Source organism: Schistocerca piceifrons, chromosome 3 (genome assembly GCF_021461385.2).
Source record: "Schistocerca piceifrons isolate TAMUIC-IGC-003096 chromosome 3, iqSchPice1.1, whole genome shotgun sequence".
NCBI classification, from domain to species: domain Eukaryota; kingdom Metazoa; phylum Arthropoda; class Insecta; order Orthoptera; family Acrididae; genus Schistocerca; species Schistocerca piceifrons.
Window position 1 is genome coordinate 638,741,773 of NC_060140.1, and position 13,317 is coordinate 638,755,089.

The following is a 13,317-nucleotide window of genomic DNA, read 5'->3' on the forward strand; positions in this document are numbered from 1 at the left end:
ACTTGATCCTCTGTTTCCTTCACTACTTCATCCCTCAGAGCTACCCATTCTTCTTATACTGTATTTCTTTCCCCCATTCCTGTCGATTGTTCCCTTATGCTCTCCCTGAAACTCTGTACAACCTCTGGTTTAGTCAGCTTATCCAGGTCCCATCTCCTTAAATTCCCAACTTTTTGCAGTTTCTTCAGTTTTAATGTACAGTTCATAACCAATAGATTGTGGTCAGAGTCCACATCTGCCCCTGGAAATGTCTTACAATTTAAAACCTGGTTCCTAAATCTCTGTCTTACCATTATATAATCTAACTGATACCTTTTAGTATCTCTGGGATTCTTCCATGTATACAACCTTCTTTTATGATTCTTGAACCAAGTGTTAGTTATGATTAAGTTATGCTCTGTGCAAAATTCTACCAGACGGCTTCCTCTTTCATTTCTTACCCCCAGTCCATATTCACCTACTATGTTTCCTTCTCTTCCTTTTCCTACTCTCGAGTTCCAGTCACCCATGACTATTAAATTTTCATCTTCCTTCACTACCTGAATAATTCCTTTTATCTCATCATACATTTTATCGATTCCTTCATCGTCTACAGAGCTAGTTGGCATATAAACTTGTACTACAGTAATAGGCATAGGCTTTGTGTCTATCTTGGCCACAATAATGCATTCACTATGTTGTTTATAGTAGCTTACTTGCACTCCTATTTTTTTATTCATTATTAAACCTACTCCTGCATTACCCCTATTTGATTTTGTATTTATAAGCCTATATTCACCTGACCAAAAGTCTTGTTCCTCCTGCCACCGAACTTCACTAATTCCCATTATATCTAACTTTAACCTATCCATTTCCCTTTTTACATTTTCTAACCTACCTACCCGATTAAGGATCTGACATTCCATGCTCCAATCCGTAGAATGCCAGTTTTCTTTCTCCTGATAACGATGTCCTCTTGAGTAGTCCCCGCCTGGATATCTGAATGGGGGACTATTTTACCTATGGAATATTTACCCAAGAGGACGCCATCATCATTTAACCATACAGTAAAGCTGCATGCCCTCGGGAAAAATTACGGCTCTAGTTTCCCCTTGCTTTCAGCCGTACACAGTACCAGCACAGCAAGGCCGTTTTGGTTAGTGTTACAAGGCCAGATCAGTCAATCATCCTGACTGTTGCCCCTGCAAATACTGAAAAGGCTGGTACCCCTCTTCAGGAACCACACATTTGTCTGGCCTCTCAACAGATATCCCTCCGTTGTGGTTGCACCTACGGTACAGCCATCTGTATCACTGAGGAACGCAAGCCTCCCCACCAACAGCAAGGTGCATGGTTCATGGGGGTATGTAAATGATATTAGAAATCATGAAAGACAAACCACATTAAGTAATCAGGCTACTGAAACAATAACTGGTGACTGAAGACCATATAAAAATAATCTTACATTATGAAGTACTTATTGTGAGTATCAAGAGAAAGTTTGAAGTTAAGATAAGCATCATGAACTACCACCAATGATCATATAATGGTTGTACAAGTACTTTTAGTAGGTAGGTTGTACTACAGACAGTTGATCTTGTAGACCAAACAGATGCAAGGTGTAGCTCGTGACCGTTTTTGAAATTTTTTGATGGTTTTCACTCATTAACAGCAAACATACATCAAACCAATGATGGTAATAGCATATCAGTCAGGTCATTGTACAGTACACTGTGGAAAACTGTTTGTCTGGAGCACATTATAGAGGGCACCTGCACAGACAAAACTACAGTATTTATAATGGCCATGACACTACTGCTTCCGTTCAACTATCCATGGGCACTAGCTGATGAGTAAAGCTATTAGTTGGTGGCCAAAGATGCATTCAAACAAGATCCATTCAATTTAAATAGAAACAAATTTTTGAGACACTATCCATATTAGATGACAGCTATATTCCAATACTTGCAGACAGTAAAAGTTTAAGACGCCTAAGCTCCAAGTGACCATGATTCACACAGGTCATCATATGATGGGTATTTCTTTCCTGCCTACTATGCAGTCAGCTAAGTGCATATGTATTCATAAAGTATACATGGCTTATTATACATTTTGTATACCACTAATTTTCCACACAGTCACTATTAAGCTCCAAGCCTGAAAGGAGCAGGATATCAGCCAAGTGCTTACAGCATACATTCCTGCTAACAACTTCTTTTAGAGTAATGCTTGACCTGCTAAAGTATTATTTATTGAAAAATATTTCACATCCATGTTCTCCTTCAAAATGCTGACTGGAAGTGAGTTATTTGATACTAGTTCCAGAGTATGGGCAGGATGATTCAGAACATTCAAATGTTTTGCGTGCAGTATTACACCAAGTTTTATAATTCAACAAGCAGACATCCTCTAAAAGCTTTCCAATCTTCTTTCTTTAATGTCTTGAGGGACTTGTAATATCTGTTCACATTTATGGATTGATCAGGTTTTAAAAACGTAAAGTACCACAATTCATTATCAATCCAGAAAGAAGTGTGCTATAATTTTTTTCACTGAGTTCTGTGTCTTGCATTTTATTGTAATTCCATCAGTTGCCTTTTCAGTCTTGTATTTTAGAAATTTTATGCAGTATAATTAGATCAACATCTGAACAAATTTCATGAAATTTATAATACAACAAAAAAGTACGAATCATAGCATAAGGATTTGTCAACATCAGCTACAATTTACTCTCTGTAAGAAATGAGTTAATGTCAAGTCAAGTGTCATCACACATTCACAAAAATCTTAATTCTAAAATGGTTGGTGCTTTTAGCAGCATTCATTTTTTTAACATAGACATTACAGGTATGAACTGTATTTTCATATTATCATTATTTGCCTATAGAATTTGATTTACAGTGTATGTTACATCTGGAAATGGCGTCATATGATGTTTAAATAAATTGTGATAAGTCAGTTCTATTCCATGTAGTGAAGATAAAAATATTTCAAAGCTTTCAATTAGAAATGAGAAGGGTTTGATGTAAAATGTTGATTTACAGAAAATTTATAGCATTATTGAAAGATAGTGTGTATTTTGAAAAATAAACATGTTTTATACTTTCATGCAGTTGTATGTAATGAAGTAATGGTCACCTGAGGTAAGCACAATGAAATGTGTGTTACTGCAGGCAACTTCTTTTATGTGACTTCTTGGAGGCAACTGAATTGGAGTAATGGCAATATTATCTTCAAATACTCTCAGGTCATACAAGACTGATCTGAAACAAATTAGTTTATGGGTACTAAAACTGTCACAGACAGAGATTCTGTGCATACATGATTGTGGAAACATTAACTGATTAAATTCTGGGTTAAGGAAAAAGGGCAGGGAAAAGTGAAGCTCAAAAAACTTTTAGTGCTTCATTTTCTAATCTTAGTCCCTCAGAATGACCTGATTTAATTCAAATACATCCCAGAATTCTTGTTTCACTTTTGGTGATGTTCATCTTAGAACATTTTTCAGGACACAATAATTCTGTTCAACTGCTCATCTGAGACCTTTTGCTGTCTCTGATAGAGTTACCATCTCACTGACAAACCTCATAGACTCATGTCTTTCCCCTCAGCTTTAATTTTTTTTCCCTGTGTGTCCTTTGTTTCATTTACAGTTTGCTCACTGTACAAATTGAATAACATTGGGGAAGGGCTACAACCTTGTCTCAATCCCTTCTCAACTGCTGCTTCCCTTTCACATCTTTCTACCATTATAACTGCAGTGTGGTTTCTATATGGGCTGTGAATACTCATTCACTCCCTGTCTTTTAATCCTGCTGCCTTCAGAATTACAAAGAGTGTGTGCCACTCATCCATTGTTAGGAGCTTTCTCTAAATCTACAAATGCTATAAACATCTTTCTTCAGCCAGTCTTCTACAAGAATTTGTAGGGTCAGTATAGCCACTAAAGTTCATCCATTTCTTGGGAACCTAAACTGGTCTTCTCTGAGATCAATTTCCACAAGGTATTCCATTCTTCTGTATGAAACTCATGTCAGTATTTTGCAGTCATGACATATTCAACTGATAATTTACTTATATTCACACCTGCCTGCACTTGCTTTCTTTGGAAATGGGATAATTACATTGTTCTTGAAAACTGAGGGTATTCAGCCTTTCTCAAAAAGCTTTCATATTACACACATCAAAAACGTTTTGCATCACCTCGGTTCCAAGAGTTCCAGAACCTGTACAGAAATCTGGAATAGAAATCAACATAAACATCATTTCCACACTTTTTATTGCTCATGAAAACCACACATAGCATGTTGTACCACCATACAGTGAGACCTTCAAAGGTGCTGGTCCAGATTGCTGTACACACCGGTCCCTCTAATACCCAGTAGCATGTCCTCTTGCATTGATGCATGCCTGGCATACTGTCCATAAGTTCGTCAAGGAACCATTGATCCAGATTGTCCCACTCTTCAACAGTGATTCGGCATAGATCCCTCAGAATGGTTGGTGGATCTTGTCATCCATAAACAGCCCTTTTAAATCTATCCTAGGCATGTTTGATGGTGTTCATGGCTGGAGAACATGCTGGCCACTCTAGTCGAGTGATGTCATTATCCTGAAGGAAGTCATTCCCAAGATGTGCACAATGGGGGGCGTGTATTGTTGTCCATGAAGACGACTGCACCGTCAACATGCTGTGAATATGGTTGCACTATCGGTCGGAGGATGGCATACACATATCATACAGCGGTTATGGCACCTTCCATGACCATCAGCGGCGTATGTTGGCCTCGCATAATGCCACCCCAAAACAGCAAGGAACCTCAACCTTGCTGCACTCACTGGACAGTATGTCGTCTTAGGTATGCAACCTGACTGGGTTGCCTCCAAACACGTCTCCGATCATTGTCTGATTGAGGGCATATGTGACACTCATCAGTGAAGAGAACAGGATGCCAGCCCTGAGTGGTCCATTTGGCATGTTGTTGGGCCCACCTGTAATGTGCCGCATGGTGTTGTGGTTGGAAAGATGGGCCTCACTGTGGACGTCGGGAGTGAAGTTGCACATCATGCAGCCTATTGCGCTCAGTTTGAGTCACAACACAATGTCCTGTGGCTGCACGAAAAGCTTTATTCAACATGGTGGCGTTGCTGTCAGGGTTCATCCGACCTATCATCCATAGGTAATGGTCATGCACTGCAGTAGTAGCCCTTGGGCAGACTGAGTGAGGCATGTCATTGACAGTTCCTCTCTCTCTGTATCTCTTCCATGTCCAAACAACATCGCTTTGTTTCACTCTGAGATGCCTGGACACTTCCCTTGTTGAGAGCCCTTCCTGGCACAAAGTAACAATGTGGATATGATCAATCTGCGGTATTGACCGTCTAGGCATGGTTGAACTACAGACAACATGAGCCATGTACCTCCTTCCTGGTGGAATGACTGGCTGTCGGACCCCTCCATCTAGTAGGCGCTGCTCATGCATGGTTTTTTACATATTTGTGTGGGTTTAGCGACATCTCTGAACAGCCAAAGAGACTGTGTCTGTGATACAGTATTCACAGTCAACATTTATCTTCAGGACTTCTGGGAACCAGGGTGATGCAAAAGTTTTTTTGATGTATGTATAAGGAATAATTTTTCAATGGTATGTTCCTCCAGGAATCACAATAATTCTGAGGGAATAGGGCCTACTACAGGTGCCTTGTTTCAATTTAGATCTTTTACTGCTCTGTCAAATTGCTCTTTCTGTGTTATATCTCCCAACCCACCGTCACCTACTTCCTCTCCCCTCACTATAACACTGTCTTCAAGTTAGTTTCTCTCTCCTATATGTACCTCCCACCCTTCAAGCTTACCTTCATTGCTTGGAACTGACATGATATTAGAGCTAATGATATTCATGCTGCTGCTTTTCTTTTCTCCAAAGATCTCTAATTTTCCACTGGGTAACATCTATCTTTCCCCTAGTCATGCATTCTTCTATACCCTTGCATTTGTTGTCTATTCATTCCTGGTTTGCTAAGTTGCACTTTCTGACAGTCTCATTTTTAGACATTTCTATTCCCATTTGTCTGCCTCATTTTCTGCAATTTTATATTTTCCAGTTTTGTGAATTAAATTCAATGTCCAGCATGTTACCCACTGCTTAGCTTTGGCTTTTTGCCTATTTGATCCTTTGCTGCTTCCCTACCTCATCTCTCAAAGCTACTCATTCATCTTTGTTTTATTCCTTTCCCCTGTTTCAGTCAACCAGTGCCTAATACGACTATGGTTTATGGTAGAAGGTCCATAAAACGCAAGAAATGATGTATTTATATGTTTAATGAAACTCAAAACATTGTAGATGTGAGCAAGATCAGAGATGATAACAGTTTCTAAGTGATAAGAATGTAAACAAAATTCAGAGATATAATTTACAAATATTAACACTTGAGTCCGCCACACACTCCCTCCACAGTGACAGTGTCCATGTATTTTTGAGGGAAGGTAACCTTTCAACTTGATCTGGTGTTCCGTGGTGAAGGCACACTGGCTTGATTGCTGTCTGTTGTCTTCTGGAGGTTGACAGTCTTTGGAATGGAATGTGATGGAATATCCGGAGTGGTGTCTCCTGCTGTCTTCCATGTTGTCTGATGAATAGTCTGTCAGAAGGAAGGCCGATTTCAATCAATTAGTGCTAATAGTTTGTTTTCCTGTTAGAATCTCCACCTTGAAGTGCTTGTCATCGTGAGACAGGACTAGATACGGCCCATCATATGTTCGCTGAAGTGTGTTCTGACAGCATCATATTGAACAAAGGCAAACTTGCTTTTCATCAGTTGTGGGTGAATAAAGGTCTTCTTGTGGTTGTGATGTTCTGTTGCAACTGGTCTTAGGCTCCTCATTTGTTCCTTCAATCTGAAGACGAAGGTTGGGATGTCAGTTGATAATTTCTGTTCATTGAGAAATGCTCCTGGTAAGGTAATTGCTGAACCATAAGTCATTTCCACTGGTGAGGTATTGACTTATGAGATTATGTAGGAGTGAAGCACTAACAGGACCAGAGGAAGCTTTGGAACCTAATTTTCAGACATCTGTCCTTTCAAAGCAGATTTTAACTGACTATGCCATCATTCAATTTTTCCATATGCAGCAGGTGCCCAGTGTGCTTGTGAGACATTTGAAAGGTTGACATTCAAACTTCCTTCTGTGATCCGTAGTTATGATATGAGTCATGCCAAAATGAGATATCCATGTTGAGACTATGGCAAATGAAACTACTTTTGCTGTGATGTCAGCTAATGGAACTGCTTCTTGGCATCAGAAAAAATGATCAATAATTGTTAGTAAATAGTGATATCCTTGTAAAGGAGATAGGGGCCCAACTATGTTCATGTTAATGTGACTGAATCTTGTTGTCATTTGAGGATAATGTCCCACTGTGCTATTGGTTTGTCTCCAGACTTTACTTCATTGGCAAGGAATACATGATAAAGTCTAGGCCTTCATGTCTTTGTTTTGTGATGGCCAAATGAAGTGCTTTGCAAACAAATTAATGGTTGTTTGAACACCAGGGTGAGCAAGATTGTGTAGCGAGTTAAAAATTGCTTGTTGTAGTTGTTGATGTACATATGAGCGAATCATATCTCCAGCTATGTCACAAACAAGTTCTTTACCATTTGGCAACATTATTGTTTGAAGTGCAAGGGACATGGTATTCTTGATGTGTGGAAGCTCTTCGTCACATCATTGGCTTTCCACAATTTGTTCCATGGTAACAGTTGGAGGTATACTGATTGAAGCAATTTGTGAACAAGTGTCAGCTGCGAGGTTTCCCCTTCCTTGTAGTGTAACGTATGTCTGTGGTGAACTGTCTGACGAAAGTAATGTGTCGGATCCGACGTGGAGAAGCTTCGTCCAAATGTTGCTTGAACATGAAGGTGAGTGGCTTGTAGTCAGTATAAATTGGAAAATCACATCCTTCAAGCATGTACTGAAAGTGCTTCACTGCTGAGTAGGCAGTGAGGAGTTCTCTCTCATACGTTGAGTAATTCCTCTCTGTATTTGTCAGTTTCTTGGAGAAGAATGCTAATGGCTGCAGATTATTGACTTTGATTTGTTGTAAAGATGCATCAATAGTATAATCTGAGGCGTCAACCAATAAAATTAGAGGTAGATTTGAAGATGTATGAGCCAGAAGTGCTGAAATGGCCAAGCTATTTTTTAGGTCAGTGAAGGCTTGTCGAAGATTTTCTGTTCAATTAATTTTTCTGTTATCATTCTTCTTAGTCCCACAGAGTAGGTTCAAAAGCTCTGCTTGTTTACTGGGTGAATTTGGTAGTGCTCTTCAGTAAAAATTAATGAGGCCAAGAAATCTGTGCAGTTCTTTTATTGTTGTAGGTAGCAGATAGTCAACAATGGTTTGTACTTGATCTGGTCTAATTCCCTCTGCAGTTACCACATATCACAGGAAAGGTACTTTTATTGAACCAAAAATGCATTTTTTTCTGATTGATTCTGATGTTGAATTTACTGAGCCATTCGAAAAGCAATTGAAGATTCTTCTTGTGCTCTTCTTCATCTTGTGATGCCACTAGAATGTCATCTATATAACAGTACACGAAATCGAGGTCTCTCAGTATATTGTCGATATACCTTTGAAAAGTTTGTGCTGTGTTTCAGAGTCCAAATGAAAGTTGCAAAAACTCAAACAAACCAAATGTAGTTATCACTGTGGTCTTAGGTACATCATCTGGACATACAGGGATGTGATGATAAGCTCTGACCGGATCTATTTTCAAAAATATTTGTTTTCCATATAGTTGGTTGTTAAAATCTTGAAGATTACGAATAGGATACCTGTCCAGCTTGGTGATTTTATTGAGAGTACAGTAGTCTCTGCAAGGCCTCCAGGATTTGTCTTTCAATAGAACTAAGTGAAGGGGGCCTGTCCAGGTGCTCTTTGATGGCTGGCAGATTTTCATATTAATCATCTGCTGGAACTCTGATTTAGCTGCTTAAAGTTTATCTGGTGGTAGTCATCATGCCTTTGCTGCTGCAGGATGTCCTTCTGTTACAATCATATGAAAAACAGTGGTATCTGGGAGGTCAAAATGGATGTCTTCTTGAAGAAAGTTGGGAAATTTCTTTAGAATGGCAGCATATTTTTGATCTGGTGGCATTACATGAACAGTTTCTATGCCCGAGACCTGAAGCAATGTGCTGGATGTTCCTGCTGATGTTACCAAGTGAATGAGTCATCTGTTCTTGAGGTCTAATAAAAGATTATAATGGTGAATGAAGTCGGCTCCAATAATCGGAGATTGCACATCTGCAATTATGAAACTCCATGTGAAGTTGCGCCATAAACCCAAACTGAGTAATAATGTTTATGATATAATCACTATTCCAAGGTGGAATCAGAGAAATATCAGCTCCAGTGTCAATTAAGTAATGACTTCCGCTACTTCTGCTGTGAGAAATAGACAGTGTGAAAGATGGCTCTGATCACCTGCCACTGCTAGTGTGGAGCATTTGAGTTTGACTGTTTGTTGGAATTTTGGGTGGGAGATCATCGAAACGAGCATGGGCTCTGACATTTCTTTGGCCTGTGGCGATATTTAAAGTGATACCAACATAGTGCTCCATTAAGATTAAAATGCTGGGCTGGCCGTGACCTGTCTCATGATCTACTTGGTGAGGAGCGAGATGAACATGAGCTGCCTCTTGAACATGACAGTGTTTTCAATTCTCTGATTGTTGAGGTTAATTCAGCAATCTTCGTTTTTAGTTTGGAGATTCTATCATTACTGGTATCATTTACTTTATTGACTGCAATAGCAGATGATGTCTGCGAGGTCTGAGCACATATATTTGATCTTGTTTGTGAAAATTTGACAATTTTGTCAGCCATAGTGGCTGTGGTGTCAAGATCATCTTTACTTGTAGCTCATATAGAACGTGTGGTGACAGGAAGCCGCTCCATAAATATGGTTCTCAAAAAATCATCCTTGACCTGCATACCAGCTGAGGTTCGCATCTCATGTAAGAGCTGAGTTGGCTTTTTCTCACCTAATTCCTCTTCATTAAATAATTTTGTTACTTTTCTGTTTTCTGACTCCTGAAATTCCTGAATTAGTCTTGTTTTAAGCTCTGTGAATGGAATGGTAGATAATGGTTGAGTCAAAAAGTCAGAAATTAATTCTCCAACATCTGCTTCCAGTGACGCAACAACATGATTGAATTGTTTTGTTAGTGATACCCAATGCGGTGAACTGTGCTTCAGCTTGAAGGAACCATACCTTTATGTTTTTCTTCCAGACAGGTGTAATCTTCACTGAAACATGAGCAATATCCGCTTCATTCCATACTGATGTGGGCGTTGGATTTGCATCGTTGGTGTTGACGATCATTTTTACACTTCACTAACCACAAATGCATTCTGTCTCTTATTAATCATGCCGAGGTCACCAATATGGTTTATGGTAGAAGGTCCATAAAAGACCAGAAATGATGTATTTATATGTGTAACAAACACTCAACACATTGTAGATGTGAACAAGATCAGAGATGATAACAGTTTCTAAGTAATAAGACTGTAAACAAAGTTCAGAGGTATAATTTACAAATATTAATACTCAAGTCCACCACACTACCTTTGAAACTATCAGCAACCTCTAGTTCTTACAGTCTACCCAGTTCATCTTAATTTTCTACCTTTCTGCAGTTTCTTCAGTTTTATTTTGGAGTCCACACTCAATAAATTATGGACAGATTCCACATCTGTCTCTAGAAATGTTTTGCTGTGTAAAATCTGGTTTTGAAATCCCTGTTTTGCCATTACATACTCTATCTGATGTCATCCACATAAACATCTTTCTATCATTATTCTTAAACTTAGGATTAGCAATGATGAATTATACTCTTTGTAAAATTCTACTAGTCATCTTCCCCTTCATTCTCTTCTCTAAGTCAATGTTCTCCTATGATTTTTTTCTTCTCTTCCTTTTCATACTATTGAATTTCAGTTCCCTGTCACAATTAAATTTTTGTCTCCTTTAACTTCTGAATAATTTCCTTTGTGGAACAATGAAAATTCCAAGTTGGAATATCAGTAATGTAAGGAAAAGATAAACTGCAGCTTACCATAAAGATGACACATTACATTGCAGACAGTCACAACTAAAATGCACTTAAACATCAGCCCCTTTGGCCACAGCCTTTGCCAGAAAAAGAAACTCACACGTATTCATTCACACAAGCAAGCACACCTCATGGACACATGATCTCCATCTCCAGCAACTGCTACCAGAATTCTAAGCTGCCAGAGATGGCAGTCTCGTGCATGTGAGGTGTGCTTGCTTATGTGAATGAATGAGTTTGTGAATGTGTAAGTGTCTTTTAGCTGTGCCTGCCTGCAACTTAATGTGTCATCTTAATGATAAGCAGTAATTTACCTTTCCCTTACACTGTTAGTTTCCTTTATGTTGTCATACATTCCTTCCATCTGTGGAGGTAGTTTGTATTTAAACTTTTGCTACTGTTGTGAGTTTTGGCTTCCTGTCTATTTTGGCTGTGTTAATCTATTCATTACATTATTCATATTAATTTACCCACATTACTATTTTCTTATTCATTGTTAGACCTATTTCTGTGTTATACTTACCTGATTTTGTGTTTGTAAATCTGTATTCACATTACCACAAGTCCCTTTCTTCCTGCACTGCATTTCGCTAATCCTCACTATATCTACCTTCAACATATCCATATCTTGTTTTAAATTCTCTAATCTATGTACCAAACTGAGGGATGTAAATGATCATACTCACACCTGTAGAGTGAAAGCTTTTATTTTCTGATAACAGCATCCAGATAAGTACTCCCTGCCCAAAGGTCCAAATAGACGACTATTTTACCTCCAAAATATTTTATACAAGAGAATTCCATCATCAATAAAATGATTTAAAGAACATGTCACTACAAAATAATGGAACAGCATATGGAGTTCATCAAAATGAATCTAAACACTCAGTAGTACCAATAGACACATCTTGATTTTTACACATGGCACCTAAGGGATGTTTTCTGAACATCTCGAGGAACTTGAAATATATGGATTCCACCTGAAACAACCAAATACAATACTCACTCTCCAGTGTGAGTTCAAGAATTCAGCATATTTCAAGAGTTTTGGCAATATACTTAGATGGACTAATAAGCAGTAGCTCTCCAACTTTGCTGTGGTATCTGTTGGCAGAAGAAAAGTTAAGCAATTCACTGCACTTGCTGGCAGTATGGTTGAGTCACAGTGTGGTTGCAGGCAGACTGCGCCTGATGTATACAAACAGTAAATGCACCTCAGATGCCATCCAGATGTACTCCAGTGCTGTCCCTTTTATGATACAGCTTATGAATATGTTCTTAAAAAAAAAAAATATTAGACTTCTGACAACCTGTGATTAATCATATACAATTTTAAGAATCTTACATATAAATACTGTCAATCTATATTATCTCATTATCTTGGCATAATTTTAAGAAAATTTCAAAGTTTAAATAATTCCAGTCTGTGTTATCTACAGAACAGTTATTTATTAATGTCATATTTCATTTTATTTTTAGATCTGAAGATAACCATTAATGTGATCAAAATTAATTATCAAGTGTGACAAATTGCAACTGAGACTATTATAATAAATATTGCAAAATATCACCATGCAATAAATACAAATTCTGCAACAGCCTCTACCAGAAAGTGATGATGAAGGGCATTTGTTTTCAACAAAGGCAGATTACACTGCAATAAAATATAACATAAGAGGAAACTAAATAGTTACCTTTCAATAAAACTGCCCCTACTCACTCATTGCTTGCTAGATTTGAGAGTGTGTTTTGCAAACTGAGGTGTGCATATATGCATTAATGTGTGTGTGTGTTTGTGTGTGTGTGTGGGGGGGGGGGGGGGGGGGGTGAGAGAGAGAGAGAGAGAGAGAGAGAGAGAGAGAGAGAGAGAGAGAGAGAGAGAGAGAGAGAGAGTGAGAGGGGGGGAAGGGGGATAAGAGTGGAGGAGAGTGGATTGGATTGGATTGTAAAGAATATTTGAACATTATGTGTTGTAACTTTCAGTACTTCTTCTAGAATACAAATAACAAAGGAGAAAAATTATGGTTTAATCTCCCTCAACAATAAGGCTATCAGAAATGGAGCAGAAACTCAGATTGGGGAAGGATGAAGAAGAAAGTCAGCCACGTCCTTTCAAAGGAACCATCCTGACACTCACCTAAAGAGATTTAGGAAATCACAGAAAGCCTATAGCAGAATTTCAGAATGGGGCTTTGAACAATGGAAGTTAAGTGTCT

The 13,317-nt window shown here is 38.5% G+C and overlaps 1 protein-coding gene across 1 annotated transcript in view; it reads right to left on the reverse strand.

The window, feature by feature from the left end:
- The window catches only part of LOC124789624 (serine/threonine-protein kinase Nek8-like), a 319,457-nt gene that overhangs the window by 193,015 nt on the left and 113,125 nt on the right, over window positions 1–13,317 (reverse strand). The window contains exon 12 of the mRNA XM_047257042.1: window positions 3,118–3,242. Coding sequence (XP_047112998.1) covers window positions 3,118–3,242 — 125 coding nt within the window. The remainder of the gene's footprint in view (window positions 1–3,117; window positions 3,243–13,317) is intronic.